The following is a 17,716-nucleotide window of genomic DNA, read 5'->3' on the forward strand; positions in this document are numbered from 1 at the left end:
GTCAGGGAGGCTCCTGGGACATCAGACTTCTCATATGCTTTGAATACACCATCATTTGATAGGAAACCCTCTCTAGTCAAGGTCACCTTCTGTATCGCCAAATCTAGTGCCTGGTGGTCAGTCCCCGTGGGACCTCGTGGCAGCACTGGTTACTTCCTCCTCGAGATACTCTTCACATGCCTTCCAGGAAACCACATTCTCTCCTGAACTTCCTCCTGCTTCTGTGGCGTCTCTCATTTGCTCTGCTGGATCCTGTTCTTTTCCAAAGTTCTCCATGTTACAGAATCCCAGGGCTCAACCTTCGAGCTCTACATTCCTCTCTGGAAGATCTCATTCCGTCCCACAGCTTTAAACAATCCATATATATATATATATTTCACGGTCACCTATATATACCGTGAAATTTATACCTTCAGGCTTGACTTTTAAGCTCTAGATTTGATATCTATCAGCATTCTTGACATCCAAGATAGCATCGTAAAAGAACTGTCCTGAGACAACTGTTGAGCAACCCCATTGTCTTCCAGTGTTAAATGGCGTCATCACATGCCCCTTACACAAGTCAAATGCCTTGGGGTTATCCTTGATTCCCACCTTTCTTTCAGGCCCCCAGCCTGATTTATCAGCATATTGTGAGTTTGACTTTCAAAATACACTTTAACCCAATCACTGTCACCGCTTCTGATGCTACCGACATTGTCCAAGCCATCACCGTCTGACTGACATAGTTGACTGCAGCTGTACTGTTTCTGGTGTCCCCAGTTGTATCCTTGTTGCACAGTCTCTTCTCACTTTTAAACACGTAGATCATGAACCTTGCCTGCCTGGAACTCTCCCAACAAACGGTCAACGTGACCAAAAAAACCCCCACATTGCTACCATGGCTTGTATGATCTAGCCCCCAATTCCCACCCTGACTTCCTGCCAGTCTTCCGCCTTCCTCACTGCACTCAGCCACACTGGCCTGCTTGCTGGCCCTCAGATTCTTCGAGCATACTCAGTCTAAGGGTCCAAGGCCTTTGCACGTACTGTGTGCTCTGCCTGACAGGATCTTCCCCGGGTGCTTGGGTGCTTGACCGTGTCTTTTTAGTTTCTTCATAAATGGCCCCTCTTTAAAAAGGCCGTCTGGAGCCTCTCTTGACATGCCCTCTTCCCGACTTTATTTTTCTCTGTGGCACTTGGTTGTCACTCACCCAGTAGCATGTGATTTCTCTGTGTACTGTCTTTGCAAGGCAGGGACTTATTCTTTGCTGTATCTGCACCTAGATCAGTGCCTTATACCGAGTAGGTGACCAGCAAATCTTTTAAAATGAATGAATGAATAATCTAAAGGACTTTAGTCATTGTGTCTTCCTTTTGCGAATCTGGTATACTGATGGGTTTGATTCCAAGTAGTAGAAGGAAATGTAAGAACAGGATGATTCCACAGCACTCTGAAATGTCAAAACCCACCAAAGAAGATCAGGAAGAAAGCCCTGCTTTCTCTGTACCTGACACGGAAGTATGGTACAAAAGCCTTCGGCCTCTCCTTATTCTGAGTCTGTGTAAGAGGGAAGAGTGGTGTTCAGTGCCCTCTCTGAGAATTTTACTTCTGAACTATCAGCCACGGGTATGGTTGAGAGAGACCCATCTTCAGGGAGCACTGGATCGTTGCTCAGTCATGTCCATCTCTTTGTGACCCTGTCACCTGGAGCCCTCCAGGCTCCTCTGTCCATGGATTCTCCAGCCAAGAATACTGGAGTGCCATTTCCTCCTCCAGGGGATCTTTCCGACCCAGGCATTGAACTTACATCTCCTGCGGCTCCTATATCAGCAGGCAGATTCTTTACCACTGAGCCACTTGAGAAGCCCCCATTTGCCTTTGAGCGTATATAAAAGGATCGATTGCCCATAATGGACAACAGGCTTATTAAATTTAAAATATTTTATTTTAGGAAAGATACTCTTAGATTGGTTTCAGTCTTGTTTTTTATATTCACAAATTTAATCATGATCACCTTAGATATAACCATTGATTCTTCTTCTAAATCTGTATGAAAAGGATGTTTTCTTGGAAAAACACAAGGAAAATATAGCTGCTTTCTTCTTCCCCAGGTCATTCACTCAGTAAGGTTAGATTGCACATACATAAATTTGGCTGTCATAAAATAAGTATTTATGGACATAGTTAAAACTATACCCCTAGGCCACCAGCTTTCAAAATATTTTGAATCTGTTTGATTTACAGTAAATACATACCAAACATATGAACAGTTTCTAAGCTGCTAATGAGGGGGTTTTCAAAATAAAAATTGCTCACAGTTATTAAGCAAATTTCTATGTCAGGCATATAATAATTGCTTTACACAAATTTACTTCTTTTGGAATTCCTTTGAGGTAGGGCAGTGTTCTTTTAGAAATATCACTTTACAGTTACAGAAAGCAAGGCCGGAAGGGCCTCAGTGATCTGTGCAGGGCCACACGTCCATAAAGTGAGGCCAGGGCTTGAACCAGGATTCTCTCTTTAGCCAGGTTCTCATCACCACACTGATGGCAGATGGAGCTGGCTTACATGACCATGCCCATGGCTCCAGGATAAGCCTTTTAGTGTGCAGCAGGTAAATGCTCCACCTGGACAGGCTATTGAGAGCCATGACCCACAAATGCATACATTTGTATTTACACAGAGGAAGTGCAGGTAAACTAACAGCCCCTGTGGTGGCCGTTCCACTGCTTCCAGAAGTCTGCGCACTCCCAGCTCCTCCAGGTTGCTGCGTCTGCATTCTCTGTCTGTGACTGCAGGACTTGATCTGGACAAGAGTTGGTACTCCTTAACTGAAGTGCTTCCACTATACTGCACAGCTCAAGCTGTTCAGTCATCCAGGTTTTGTTAAAGAAAAGAACTCTGACGTGGTATAAATATTTTTTTCCCCTATGGAAGATGTACAGTTTAAATTAGATATTTTTTGAGAAATTCTTAGTACTGTTTCTATGCCTTTTCTAAGCTATTCAATGTCAGTAAGAAAAGCAGAATCTCCATCCCATTCTCTCAGACAGCTTCTAGACCAGTTAGCATTGGTGATTAGCAGTGATATGCTGGTAAATGTTATCAGATGATTCTCCAAGGAGACAATAAAGTCATGATTTTGTAGCTTTTGCCAATTTCTCACCATAAATACTCTCAACCATGGCTGATCTCAAGCCACTAACCTGTTATCACTGAAAGTGGAATTGGAAAGATATACACTGAAGGATACCTTTATATAGTATTTCTACCCTGCAGGTACAATAAATAAGCCTCGGGAGCATAGGTATAAAAAAATTAGGAAATGATGTCTTTTGAGTGAAAGCGTTAGTCACTCAGTCACGTCTGACTCTTTGCAACCCCATGGATTATAGCCCGCCAGGCTCCTGTCCATGAGCTTCTCCAGGCAGGAATGCTGGAGTGGGTTGCCATTCCACTCTCCAGGGATCCTTCTGACCCGGGATTGAACTCCAGCCTCCTGCATTGCAGGCAGATCCTTTACCATCTGAGTGCGTGCGTGCAAAGTCACTACAGTCGTGTCCAGCTCTGTGCGACCCCATGGACTGTAGCCTGCCAGGCTCCTCTGTCCATGAGATTCTCCAGGCAAGAATGCTGGAGTGGCTTGCCATTTCCTTCTCCATTACCATCTGAGTAGTTATAAATTACATTAAAAACAAAGGCAATAAATTTCTCTAATTTTAAATAATAGCTGTGTTTAACAACTAGCTCTCAAAATGAAAACTTAACAACTGGCTTTAATAAGCTGGTATGAGCTAGCCCAGCATACCGCTGAATTAGTGTCCCAAAGGTAGCAAGATTCAACTTCCCTTTCGATGTTTTAGACTATAGATGAACTACTGATAGCAGGGGTTGGAGGGATTTTGGACGATTAATAAGTAAAAGCACAGTCCTTTCAGCATGCCAAGGAATACCCTGGGGTTTGTTTTAACTTAAAATCTGTCTATATATAGCAATGATTGCTTTTTATAATTTCAACTTATTTTTTCAAGCTTCAACCAAGAGTGATCTTCAAACTCAGGGTGTGGTTCATGCAGAAGGTGGCCAATGGCTGAAGCATCTCGGTACCTTCCTTTCCAGCTGGGTATCTTGACTCACTCTCACCAAAAGTCTGAGCCAGGGAAGAGGAGAGCAACTTGAACAGCCAGGTAAACATCTAATGATTTGCCCAGGGAGGTCCAGGTACAGAACTCAATTTAATTTCTTTTACCCCACCCAGTATCAGTGAAGATGAGAACCAAAGCGTCGGGAGGTGCCTCTGCTGCTACCCTGGCTTCTTCAGCCCTTTGAGCTGAGCTGCTGCTCGGGAGGCTGGACGTCGTCACCTGCCACCTCCTCCTAGCTCTGCCTCTGGTAGCTCTCCAGGCTCTCCATTCCAAGTGCTTTGTCTTGAGTAGGACCTACCAGAGAGAAGACAGCTCGCACGTTGCAACAGCTCTGATTAGCCCTTAATTTACTCCAAGACCTTACCCAGGCTTTTTGTTTCCCTGCTATTCACTGGCTCATATCAGGGAGCCGAGTGGAAAGTCAGACCTACTAATTCTGGCAAGCTAGTTGGTGGAGGCAGTTTGTTGAGACTAGTGTCTAGGGCTTGGGAAATATATACTTCTTTTTGTCTTTTGTGAACAGGGAACTCATTTAAGTGTTGCTCCTTGGATATTCAGCAAATCTTTCTTGAATGGTGGCTTAACTGAAGGCACCATGCCTAAGGTTGGACTGGACCACACGGGTACCTACCACCTCCGGCTCAAGGCTGGAGTGGGTGCTGACTGGGGGCCCTCACACTGATGTTTAAAGGGAGCGTATGTCCACCTGCTGAGGGACAGGGCTGAGGCTGTCTGGCCCTTCAATCTTTGTCAGGGGTATTTTGCTTTCAATGATGAGGAGGAGTGTTTGCCCGGGCACCTTCTCTTAAGAATTGGGTACGTACACAGCTGGTTCAGTTGCTGGGATTTTGAGAGCTCTGGGTGGAAAGGCAAGGAAATAACTTTGGGACTTCCCCTGCCTGGGGGCTCCAGGAGCGAGACTGTTCTTAGGGGGTGCCTCTGTCCTGAACAAGCTTTTCTTTGCCACTTGGCCTGAGGACTTCTTTTGAGAAAGAGACTTGGACTGGAGTCAAATCCCAAACTGCAAAGAGATGACCAATTAGGCTGCTGGGCCAAGTTCCAGCCAAGGAGGCAGGCTCTGCCTCTCAGTGCTCGGCCCAAGCTGGAAAGCGATTCTTGGCCCACGGTCCCCTGGCCTGGTGGGATGCAGGAAGCCAGGTCATAGACCATGGCCCACTCCTGATGGAGAAGCCATGAGTCAGCCTCTCCCGCTCCCTCCAGCCCTGGGAGCCCAGAGCGGACAATCGCAGGGCAAAGCAGGAAGGGGGAAAGGAAGCTGTAGAAAAATAAACATTTCCTTGCATTTTACTTGGAACAGAACATCATTTGTGGCGTGCTAAGATCCACGGCATCTCCCACACACCCCCCTGCTCGCTTTTCCTCCTCTTGTGTAGAAATAGATTCTTTCCTTACCTGATGAGAGTCCAGGGTGCATCCTGTGGAAAAACAGGAGCAAGATATAGAAGGTAAAAGCCAAGCCACCAAAGATCACACCACAGACCAGGAAACTATAGCTGCCCTGAGCCTGGAATATCTGCCAAAGGGGAAAACACAGAGATACAGGCCGTCAAAACCTCACATGAAGATGTATTGGAGGAAGCGGCCTTCTCCGGCCGTGGCAGGGTTTTCAGTCAAGTTCAGGCCCGCCACACCTATAGACAGAAACACAGGTAGGAGGGACCTCTCGGCCTTGTTTCAAGGTTATGTTTCTGGAGGAAGCAGAAATCCTGCTGTGCAGCAGCGGTTGGACCCGCTGACCCCAGCAGTCCCTTTCAGCCCTGTGTCCTGGACCCTTTGAAAATTTCCATCTCTTCCTTAAAACGCCAATCATATTAGGTGTTTCTGTACCCACAGGCCCTGAGCAGAACTCTGCAGAGAAGGTGTGTATATATGTACATATATATATATATATATCCTCTTATGGAAAATGTAAAACATATGCCAGCGTGTTTTATGGCGTTCCTATGGACCCATCACCAGCTTTAGCAATTAGCATGTTTCCTCTGTACCCTTCATGTCTTCCTGCACTAGATTCCACTGTGGTGAACCCCAGGTATCACCTTATTTCAGCATAGAGGGTGTCATAAGGGGGAGCTCTTCCCCTGGTCCAGCAGGGCGGAAGGAGAGGAGAATCGAGCAGTGGTTAGAGGGATTTCAGAGACTGAAAGGCCTAACTCTGGACATCATCTCTGTTGGTTATTAGAAGTGTGACTGAAGGCAAGTCGCTTAATTTCTGAGTTTCAGTATCCTCTCTGAAAAGAAGCATCACAATATCTACATTATAGTCTACCCTAAAAAGCAGATGGATTTTTTTTTTCCCTGCTGAACAAATGAAACGTGGGTATGTTTGAAGGGAACTGGGTGACTTGGTCCTTGATCAGGCAGGAGTCGGGCAGAACGCTGGGCCCTTTGTAGGGTGGCCAGAGGTGAGGAGAGGTGGGGCAGGGAATGGGGGCTTAGGGGGATGGGAAGGAGCTCCATTCTTGGGCCTGCAGCCCAAGCCTGTCCCAGGCTCTGAGAGCTAAACATTCCCACGGGGCCCCTGGCCCCGCTCCCAGACACGGCTTGTGTTTGCTTTGGACCATGCCTCGGGGCCCTTCACATCTCCAGTCCCGCATTTGGAGGCTCAGCTTCCAGGAGTGGCTCAGAAGCGGAAACAGGTGGCACAGACGGAGTGGGCCCTGCTTGCCGTGCGGGAGGCCGGGGGAAGGGACAGCCAGGTTCAGGAGGGGCTGGCCGCATCTTCCCACTGCCTGGAGGGGCGCGCCCCTCATCCCCTCACCCTGGGTCTCCCGACGTACCGAGCCGACCAGCATCTGGAGGACCATCTCTCCGACGCCCGCCCCCGTCACCAGCACTGTGGTCGCACAGCCTGAACAGGAGAGAAGGATCGGGCTTAGTGACGGCAAGTTAAGAAGACACGTCCGCTGGCATAATCCAAGTGGACTCCTGAGGTTTCTCAGACGTGAGCCCTTAACCTTGCTTGGGTCTGTCATTATATTATCTCCCAGTTCTGAAACCTTCAGTTACGATTATCTTCAGCATTTATTCCAAGTTGCTTAGCCTGGCATTCAGGGCCCTTCCCAATGTGAACACCAACTACTTTTCCAGGAAGATTCCTGCTTTCCTCTGCCAGGCAGGCCTCACTTCCCTGGCATTGCACTAACCAGCCAGCTTCTGATCAATCTGGCCACGTGGCACAGGCCTTCAGAGCCCAAGCTTCAGAGTCAGACCTGGGTTCCAAGCCTGCCCCGCCACCTACTAGCTACGGGACCTTAGGCAATTCCTTCCCTGTCTCTTCGATAAAATGGGCATGGGATCTCCTCGGGGCTGCTGTGTGGATAACCCTGACGCAAACACATGTGAGCCCTCAGCACAGCGCTGCCCACAGTAAAGCCTCGAAACCAGGCCGGTTCTCTGCTTAAACCCTTCACACTGCCGTCAGGGTCAGGGCCAGATGTGGCTTGCATGGGCGCTCTTATCACATGCCCCACTGCAAGCTCAGACTATCACACTGTCTGCTCACAATCCACCCTCCAGCCAGGAGAGACTCCTGCGTCTGCTGACCTGCACACACGCTCACCGCCAGCTTCTGACACGCGCCTTCACCCCCTCCTGAACACTCCTCCTCCTCCTCTTGGTCTGGAAAATTCCTTCGTCTTTGAAGATTGCCTTCATTATCATCTCCCCCGGCCCTGAGCCTGGATTAGCTGCTCCTCCTCTGTGCTCCCTCTGTCCCCAGCTCCCCGCTCTCGTGTAGCACCCCTTCTGCCCGCCCTGTCTGCCAGGCAGCCTCCCCCACAGACTGGAAGCCCACGAGAGAGGCCGCGCCTTGAATTTTAGTTCAGCCTGTCACCAGCATCAACGTATGCTAGACACTCAGAGATCAGCGTCGTCTCCTCCGGCATTCCAGGCCCCTGTTTTTCTCACGTAGGTGTACCCCCGTCTCAGCCCTCGCTCTCACAGTGCTCACTGCCCTGCCTCTCCCTTCCCCAGCACGCCCTTCCTCTGTGACTTGACCCACCCTGGGCCAGCTCGGTGCTCCGTCCCCTCCGTGAGCCTGTCTCTAGACGGTCCATAGCACCCATGTGAGTGTCTACTCTCCTCAGTAGCGTCTATGGGCAGGTACTGTGCTAAACCCTGAGGGCACTCAGATGACTCATCCGAGTTAACATCTATACTGAGCACCTGTGAGCACCTTACGCTGTTGAGTCAGGAGCTTTGCCTGCCCTCCAACGTACAGGACAACGCTAAAAGGAAGGTATTGGCATTCTGATTTTGCACAGAGAAAAACTGAGGCTCAGAAGTGGGGAGGAAGATGAATTGCGCAAGGTGACAGAGCCAGAAGGCACGGAGGCGAGGCGGACCTTCAGGTCTGCTGCTGACCTCAGAGCCACACTCTTGCCTCCGTCCCTCACTGGTGCACTCAGGGCGCATGTCAAGGAGCGACAGATAACGTTAGGACGAAGGTGGGACGGACAGGCGGGGCGGGGACAAGGAGGAGGCTCGCCTTCCCAGTGGGGTCAGAGGCTCCCGAGGGTGCGAAAGGGGCAGGGCGCCAGCAGGCAGATGAGAGGGCGTTCCGGGCGAGGGTCCCCCCTGTGCCAAAGGGTGGAGATAGACGGCGGGTTTTGTGCCATCGAGGATGGCAGGTGATTGAGCCAGGTGGCCTCTGAGGGGAAGCAGGCAGGGGGGCTGCAGAAAGGGAGAGAGCTCCAGAGGAAGCCATGAGGACTGTGAGCAGCTCTGCGTTTCCAAGCAGTCCCTCTGTGTCTGCAGAGGGTGGCGGCCCAGGAAGTGGCCCTCACCCTGGCTACACGTTACCATCACCCGGCAGCTCGAGTACATCAGACTGTGTGGAGCTGAAGCCCAGGCTCTGTTACAAGGGCTCCGGGTGATTTGAATGTGGAACCACATTGAGAACCTCTGAGGGAGGCAAATCGGAAGGCCAGGAGACAAGCCAAGAGCTGCCATGGCACAGATGGGGGTGATCAGAAATCACGAAAAGGTGGGCTCCATTAACTATTCCAAGCAGGTGAGAGGTTGATAAAGGCCTGAACCAAGGCAGGGATGGTGAGAAAAGAGGAGAGTGAGTGATTATCTGCAGCAGAATCAACCAACATAACATTGTTATTATCATTAAACTCTAACATTTGCTGGTCCCTTTAACCTCTGTGGGATATACTAGGTGATATGTGATACCCACATCAGCTCATTCCTTCATTTATTTCTTTGAAGTTTGGGATTTCAAGGATCCTGGTCTCAGGATCCGCTCAGCGGATGGGTGGGCTGTAGCACTAATTGCTCTGATCCCGTCTTGCCCCACACTCCAACCCCAGATACCAACCGCCCCCACTCCTGCTCCAAAGAAATCACTCATCTTTAGTGGTGGTTTTCCAACACTCTGGGGAATCTCTGATTACGTCTGAGGGTAACATTAAATGTTCAAAACATAATTATTTTTAATTGTTTTTCTGAAAAAGATCTTTGCTATGCACACTCGGGAGGCTACAGAAAGGGAAGCTTAGTTGAGAGAATCAGAGGTTTTCAAAGAGGCCATGTCACAACCGTGAATCAGGTGTGGAGTCATTGTCCCAATCCTCTGTTTCCAACAACATCCACAAGAAAACAAAGCAAGGAGGTACTTTTACTGATAAGTTACAAAACTCTTTCCCTGTGCTGTAATTTTCCCCATGCATATTTGCTTTTCCTTGAACTTGGAATTTCCAGCACATGCGTGTTACACAAAATGCCAGCTGTGTAACATGCTCAGTTGGTAAAGAATCTGCCTGCAATGCAGGAGACTTGGGTTCGATCCCTGGGTCAGGAAGATCCCCTGGAGAAGGAAATGGCAACCCACTCCAGTATTCTTGCCTGGAAAATCCCATGGACAGAGGAGCCTGGCAGGCTACAGTCCAGGTCACACAGAGTCGACTGAGCAACTAAACCACCACCACCACCACCACCAACCACGATGGGGAAAAAGAAGATGGGAAAGGGGCGCTCACTGCTTGTCTGTGGTCTGAAATCTCACAATCCAGCAGATGTTGAAAGAAGGGGGCCACGCGGGTCGGAACAACACTGTTTGTGAGCCTTTCCCACATTCAGGCTGTGAGGCGGTGGGGAGGGACCTTCTGGCTAGAAGGTCCCAGGGAGAGGGTGGGCGCGGAGGAAGGAGGGGCTCACCTCTGTACTGCAGCACGTCCTCGGTGTAGGCCAGCATGCTGGGGAAGGTGCTGCTGAGGGACAGACCCAGGCTGGCCGTCCCCACGAACAGGAAGACCACGTTATGGGAGAAAACAAGAAGCACCAGGAACGTCACCACCACGCCGACCTGTCACAGCAGAGAAGGGGGCGCTGAGGAGCTGCGGAGCAGCTGGGTGGCCGCTAAGAAAGAAAAGCCTGTCTGTCTCCAGACGAAACGCCTCCTGGCCCCGGGCGGGCTGTGTGACTAGGGCACGGCCCTGTGGAGTGCTCGGGAACTGCACCTTCCCCAGCTGCGTCTGCCAAGGAAGGAGAACGCGGAGGACAGGAGAGACCCGGAGAGAGGAGGGCGAGGAGCCCCGGCATCTCGCGGACGGCCTGCCGCGCAAGCTTAAGGAGCGTTCACCTCCTGCTCCCCTCCGCTTACACCAGGCCTCCAAGAGTCACCTGAGAATCGCTACACTTGGCACGTTTGAAAAACACCTAACTCAGGACTTCGCTGGCGGTCCAGCGGTTCAGAACCTGCGCTTCCATTGCCGGGGGGCGTGTGTTTGATCCCCGGACGGGGAACTAAGATCCCACATGTGGCGAGGTGTGGCAAAAACAACAACAAACCCCACCTCTCTCTCTTAGGTTAGCCTGATTGACAGAAGACGCAGGATGCCAGGGCAAGTTAGCAACTCCGCCCCCACTCGGCGTGCCCCGCTCGCCAGCCGCCAGCCGGGGTGCAGACTGGCGCTCAGCCCGCTCCCCAGCTGCCTACCAGCCCCTCACCCTCGCCTTGCCTTCCAGCCAGGACAGACTCCGTCTCCCCATCTTCTTCCCTAGCCAACTGGAAGCGCCCTAAGGCCAGAGAGCTCCTCTTAGAGAACGCGGCAGCCCGGCTGTTCCCTGCAGGGCCCCGCACACAGCGTGTGTGCTCATCAACCCGCGAGTGACTGTTGAGATCCAGGAGAACATCAAGAGCAGAATAAGCCTTAATTTTAAGCGGAGAGGAATCTGAGAAGAAACCGCGGTGAACTTGAGACTTGGCAGCTGCACCCTGTTCAGGGCGGTTCATTTATGGTCCCAGCAACCTGCCCAAGAAAAGCACCTAAAGAGCTTAAAAACAACTCAGACACCCGGGTTCCACTCCACTCCCCCACTCCCCGGGGCCGGGGCCCAGGAATCGGTATATTCCAAAAGCACATGGAGTTGAGGGGGCTAATGTATTTGGGAATCACTTGCTGTAGGATAGTGTTTTTCCAAACTTCTTGATGACAGGAACACCGCGCCCCCACCTCCAACCCCCACCCTCGGGTGTCTGTTGACGATATAGATTGCTAGCCCCTACCCCTGGACATTCGGATTCACCAAGTCTGAGTTGGACCCAGAAATCTGATTTTCCTCTTTAAACCCAGCACCCCGGGTGAGTTTATTGCCAGTGCCTGAGTCCCGTGGAGGCCTCCGACTTCCTGCTTTCTCCCAAACTCAGAGTCACTCTGTCTTTAAGCAGCTGGCCTCGTGTGCTGGAGAGCCGGGCCACCAGCAGCCTCTGTACCCTCATCTTCTCCCCCAGGGGGACCTGCATCGCGCCACCCCTGCTCCACACGCTGCCCTCCGACCCCTCGCCTCTCCCCGGCCTCCCCATTCGCGTCCCCTCTGACTCCGTGTCCTCACAGGCTCCCTCCCTTTCTCCTCTGCCTGCAAACGCACTCACACTACCCAACTCTTGTCAAACAAGCCTGTTCAGCTCAGAAGTATTTGTAATCCTCACGCATCTACTTCCTTCTCTCCCTCTCTCTTCCCTTCCCTGCTCTCAGCCCCCATCAAATCCATGCCCCCTGCAGTAGAAGCAATGAGTCCTCACCACTAACCCGCACCACCAGGGAATTCCCAAACTCTTTGAGTTTGGCTTCTATGCCACCCCCACCTCCCAGCTACATTGAACAAAAGTTCTTTCTTTTAAGTCATCAGTCAGCACAAGGCCCAATCCAAGGGCCTTTCTTGGGGCTCATGACCTTTGGCCTCTATGATGGTGGTGGTGGTTTAGTCGCTCAGTCGTGTCCGACTCTTGCGACCCCATGGACTGTAGCCTGCCAGGCTCCTCCATCCATGGGAGAGGCAAGAGCTCTACATTATTTCCCAACCCTCTCTCCTCTAGAAACTCAAGAAAGTACATACTGACAGTGGATTGGACTTCTTGGAGAAGTGGTGAGTTTCCATTCACTAGGGTTGTTTAGACAGATTCTGGACCCCTTGGAAGCGGTATTATAGAGGTGATTTGAGCCCTGGTCAGAAGTTGGGCTAAACAACCTTACAGGAATCTGTAATCTGGACCCCTTTGTCATAGGTGGTGGCAGGGATACACATCAGGATGGAAAGTCTTAACCACCTCTCAGGCCCAGACCTCCAGAGAGACTAGCTCCCTGAAGGTCATCCTACGTGCTACTCTGGGAGAGCTGCAAGATGCAGATTCCCAGGCGCCATCCCTGAGATGCTGCCTCTGCCGGCCACAGCGCTCTGACCCCCTGCCTGGGCACCAGGGTGAACCAGGGAGGATCGAGGTCAGCACTGCTTCCCTCCTCATCCGGCAGGCTGTCAGCGGGGACCTGCTGCCCACACAGCACCAGTCACTTCCCATAGCCCCTTTCTTCAGTCTGAGCCCCAGAGAGAGGAAAGGGCTTTTCCAAGACCATGCAAATGGGCCGCACGCCTTGGGTTTCCACCCCAGCATCTCACGCCCTTGAACGTCGACATTCCACCCCCGCCTCCCCCCCCCCACCTGGGGCAGAGTCCAGGCTGAAAAGGTGTCCTGGGGCAGGGCTGTGACACGGGGTGAACGGTTCTTCTGGGTCTCCAAGCAGTGAAAGGGGCTGCTTACCACATTGATGAAAACCATGGTGGCTGGCTTTACTCTGGAGGAGACAGGAATGGAGACGAGCCGGCCCAGGGTGATGAAGCCCCAGAAGAGGCTGGGGAGGTAACCGGCTACCTTGTGTCCCACGGACAGCGGCTTCTCCACCGCATAGCTGTACACGAAGGCGGAGTATGCGCCCTGTGGGGAGATGGGTCCCGCTGAGCACAGCTGCAGTGTCCCCAACTGGGCAGGCGTGGTCTGGGCCAGCGGGGACCAGCCCTGCTCCAGAGGCCTGGAGCAGAGCCCACCCGGCACATATGGGCCTGAGCTGAGGCTGGAACCCGGGCGCCACAGCCCACAGACAGTGCCTACGGGAAGCCTGCAGATGGTGCCCACGGGAGCTGAGGGCTCAGGAAGGCGTGTCTGGGTCCCAGAGGAGCCCCACGGGGTCCAGGAAGGCAGGCAGGCTCTGCCCCCCTCAGCCAGAGCAGAGTTTCACTACATGCCCCATTTAGGAGGATTCCACAGAAGGTTTTTTGCTAAAGGAAGGGTGCTGCAGCTAAAAAAGGTGTGTACAGGCATCTCATTTTACAGATGAAAGGGCGGAGGGAAGTGACTTGCCCAAGGTCACACTGAGCATTGGAAGTCAACCAGTTCTGTCACGAGTACTTTCTACCAGGTCTAGGCCTTCAGGGCCTTTTCTTTGGAGAGTCCCTCATATGGCTACCAGTTAATCAATCAGCCACTGCAAACAGTCCTAATCTAATCCTGCAGAGGTTTCTGGAGAAAGGCAGTAAGTAGAGTAACAGAGGTCACTGGTGGCCCGAATAGCTAGCTGGGCCCGGATATTGCCTGTAGCTTTACCACGTGGCTTGAGAAGCCGAGGCTTGGAAAGTGTTCCAGGAAGCAGAAAGCCCTAGCGTCTATATGGCATGACCTCTACCTGGGGGAACAGTGTAACACACCAGAGTCCCCTATCCACAGGGTTCATGAAAATAAAAAGGGAACAACACAGAAGACCATGGTTCCCAGAGGCTGTGTTCAGTTCTAGAGAGGCTCTTCGCTGGGACTTATACTGAGTTTAAACACTTGGATCAACTGTACTAGAGGTGCAGTCTCTAGGAAACCTTGATCCACCTCCTTTCTCTCTCCACACCTGGACTTGAGGCTCAGGGGTGCCCCATGAGGGGCGCCCTCCAAGGGTAGGCTCACCGTCAGCCCGTCGGTCATGAACAGGACCAGGGCGGCTGTGATATGGATGGCGAAGAAGGAAGAAGGGACCCCTCTGAAGTTCTTCCTCTGGCAGCAGCTGAACAGATCCTCGTGCCCTGGATGGGACACAGGAATGGGGCACAGGCCTCAGTTCTGGCAGAAAGGAGACCACTTCCTGCCTCCCACCTTCTCCACCTTCTGACGGCTCATGACAGCCCCTGTCCGTTTCGCAGGGCGGTTGGAAGCAGGGCTCAGAGAGGCTAGGCAGCGTGCCCGAGGTCACACAGGCAGGGTGCCCGAGGTCACACTGCCAGGGTGAGGCAGGGTGGGGACGGGAGCTGCTCTCCTCTCCTCCTGTCCCGTTTGCTCCATCTCTTGCCCCTCCCCGCACCCCGAGACCAGCAGGGCCAAGGGTTTTTTCCCAGCCATTACCACCTGTGATCCACGTCCGCCCTCTGGGCGGGAGGGCTTAGCAGGGGAGCCTCGGAATGGGGCCTTGAGCCTGAGGGTTCCTTAGAGTCCCCACCTGGGTGGAACTGGGGGGACAGCGAGGATGCGTCTTCCTTCTCAGGAGGCTGTGTCTCCAGGGTGAGCTCGTCTGCAGACAGCAGCAGGGGCCTCCTCTGAGGGCAGCAGCCCAGCAAGCGCTCTTTGGACAGCAGATACAGCACAGCCAAGGGCACCGGGAGCTGGGGGCGGGCAGAGGGTCAGGAGAGCCCGCGCCACACCAGGCGGCCCGTTTCCCAGCCTGGCCTGCTGCACCCCCTCCGCCTGGCTGTGCAGTTGAAGTCTGCACGGTCCTGGGAGACGATGGCTCCTTCCGCAGGGTGCCCCCTGAGAGCCAGCCCCAGCTAAGACAGCCAGGTACCTTGACCCCTGCAGGCTTGCTGTAATTGCTGCCAGACTTCAACTGCAGTCATTTCCCTGAACAGACAGGTGCTTCTCATACGCAAAGCTTGGACTCGCATGGGGCCTCTGCTGGCACCGGACGTGCAAGAGATAAACTCCTTTCCAACATCTTTGTCCTGAGCAGGGCTGGAAATGGCCCCTCACACTCATTCACGCTGGTAGAGCATGTGATGCTTTAGAAAGGAGTTTGGCTTTTGTTCATCACAGTTCTTTAAAACGTGCTGGGGGAAATCATTAAACCTACTTTCCAGGTGGGGCAACTGAGGCTCAGAGTTATCACTTAGTCTAAACCTGCTGCAGTGGGAAGATCTGAGAGCATTAGTGTGGGCCACATAGCTGACTTGAGGCAGAATTAGACTGGCGCCCAGGCATCCTGATTCTAACCAGTGCTATCTCCATGTCAGGGGCTGTTCTGGGTGATATACCTCACAAAAGCACAGGGGCTGCCCTCAAGGTAAACAGAGGCAGGGACTCCTTTAGATTGAGAAATGCATGCTACGAACAACATGCACGCAGAGCCCAGAGTCAGGTTGACTGATATTTGCGTTAAGTCGCTTAGGTTTTATGAGCTCCCCAGAGCAATGAGAAATGTCTCCTCTCCTGGAGTTGCCTCCACCTCCTCCCTCAGGTGCCTTGCCTGTGTCTAACCACCCTTGCTGCCAGGAAGTCCTTCGTCGAGTCTAACCTCTGCCCTTCCTGCTGTAACTGCATCCTGGCTCCTTCTGCCTTAGAAGAAGCAGCCCAGGGAGCTGTGGAAGTGTCCCGGGGGCCAATGGGCTCCTCGGGGCTCACAGGCAAAGCTGGCACAGACATCAGCTAGCTGCCAGCCTCTGCCTGGCACTGCCCTGGGCAAGCCTCTACCTCGCCTGGAGACAGGCTGGCTCACACAGGCATTTCCCCAAGTCAGCTAAACACCACCCCTGTGCTGGCACCTCCCTGGGGGCACCTTGGGAGCCTCCTTCCACTTATTAATGTCAGTCAGGCAGACCCCAGCAGCATTAGAGCCATAAACCAGGCCTGAATGGAGGAGACGGCCCTTGCCTCCAGAGTCCTGGGTCTGATGTGGGAGGTGAAGCCCTCTCTCCAATCTGATGGGGGAAACAGGAAACCCACATGCAGAGGCCTCTGGCAGCAGAACGCCTGGGTGAAGGCCAAGGGGAAACAGCTGTAAAAGAGGTGTGCTCACTCAGGTTGGGCTTTCCAGAGAGGTGGGTGGTGGGAAGGACTTCACCAGGGTTGGCTGATGTTGCCAGCAGGAACACACTGGATCTTTATTAGGAGCCCATTCAGGAAAGAGAGGCTCCACCTTAAAAGTCAGAGGATGCCAGGTGGGCTGGCCTGTGTGTTTGCATTTGCCCACATGCATCCTTAGCCCATTCTCTTCTGGGGTGGACTGTTTATCTTCAGACACAAACCAATGGAAAAAGTCCGGAAATCCTGCAGCAAACAAAGTGCCTCCCTCCAGTCTGTGCCTCGTGGAGCAAGAGAAAACAGACCTCGGGCTTAAGCTGGCTGGACGTTCCAGCTTCCTGGTCCCAGAGTCTCAGCCTTGACATTGTACTGACAGGGCGCTTTGCCTTCCTAGGTCCCCCTTGGAGGACAAGGCCCAAAGCTGCATTGTTCCCCAAACAATGATGGGCATGGGAAGAAAAGGGAAGAAGCAGAGGGAGAGGGGTGCACTTTTGAGGCCTTCCCGTGAGGACTCTGGTACAGGGAAAGTTACAAAAGAGAAGGGAAGTGAGCAGTTGATTACAGGGCAGCTGGGAGGGCTTTGTGCCGGAAGCCAGGGTTCCAGCCTGGTCAAGTCTCTTACTGGCCCCTTTACAGGCCCTGGAGCCAGTGACGGTCTGGCTGTTTAGCGGGGCTGCTGCTGCTGCCAAGTTGCATCAGTTGTGTCCGCCTCTGTGTGACCCCAGAGATGGCAGCCCACCAGGCTCCTCCATCCCTGGGATTCCCCAGGCAAGAACACTGGAGTGGGTTGCCATTTCCTGCTTTCTCGGTTAGTGGGACTGGGTATCCTCAAAGGCCTCTTTCAATACTACCTGTGTGGCGCCACTCTGAGGACTAGCCTGCCTGCCTTGGGACAGGTGACAAGACTAACAGACTCTAAGTCAGGGTGACAAACAATGAGGCACCTGCACCCCATGGCCAGGCGGACCCCCCCAACCCCAGTGCTTGCTCCACCTGCACACCCCCACCCCAGCGCCTGCTCCACCTGCACCCCCCCACCCCAGCGCCTGCTCCGCCTGCACCCCCCCACCCCAGCGCCTGCTCCACCTGCACCCCCCCACCCCAGCGCCTGCTCCGCCTGCACCCCCCCACCCCAGCGCCTGCTCCACCTGCACCCCCCCACCCCAGCGCCTGCTCCGCCTGCACCCCCCCACCCCAGCGCCTGCTCCACCTGCACCCCCCCACCCCAGCGCC

The 17,716-nt window shown here is 53.0% G+C and overlaps 1 protein-coding gene across 2 annotated transcripts in view; it reads right to left on the bottom strand.

Annotated features, from left to right (window-relative positions):
* Nucleotides 1-1,906: 1,906 nt before the first annotated feature.
* Nucleotides 1,907-17,716, bottom strand: part of MFSD4A (major facilitator superfamily domain containing 4A) — a 27,965-nt gene continuing 12,155 nt past the window's right edge. The window contains exons 4-10 of one of the 2 annotated variants that reach the window (XM_040262973.1): nucleotides 14,910-15,072; nucleotides 14,384-14,499; nucleotides 13,196-13,369; nucleotides 10,315-10,462; nucleotides 6,930-7,000; nucleotides 5,542-5,662; nucleotides 1,907-4,422 (exon numbers count right to left, since the gene is read on the bottom strand). In XM_040262973.1, the coding sequence (XP_040118907.1) occupies nucleotides 4,361-4,422; nucleotides 5,542-5,662; nucleotides 6,930-7,000; nucleotides 10,315-10,462; nucleotides 13,196-13,369; nucleotides 14,384-14,499; nucleotides 14,910-15,072 (855 nt within the window). In that variant the 3' untranslated portion in view covers nucleotides 1,907-4,360. Of the gene's footprint in view, nucleotides 4,423-5,541; nucleotides 5,663-6,929; nucleotides 7,001-10,314; nucleotides 13,370-14,383; nucleotides 14,500-14,909; nucleotides 15,073-17,716 lie in introns of those variants that run through there. The other variant, XM_040262972.1, reaches the window with a different exon arrangement.

Source organism: Oryx dammah, unplaced genomic scaffold (genome assembly GCF_014754425.2).
Source record: "Oryx dammah isolate SB20612 unplaced genomic scaffold, SCBI_Odam_1.1 HiC_scaffold_21, whole genome shotgun sequence".
NCBI classification, from domain to species: domain Eukaryota; kingdom Metazoa; phylum Chordata; class Mammalia; order Artiodactyla; family Bovidae; genus Oryx; species Oryx dammah.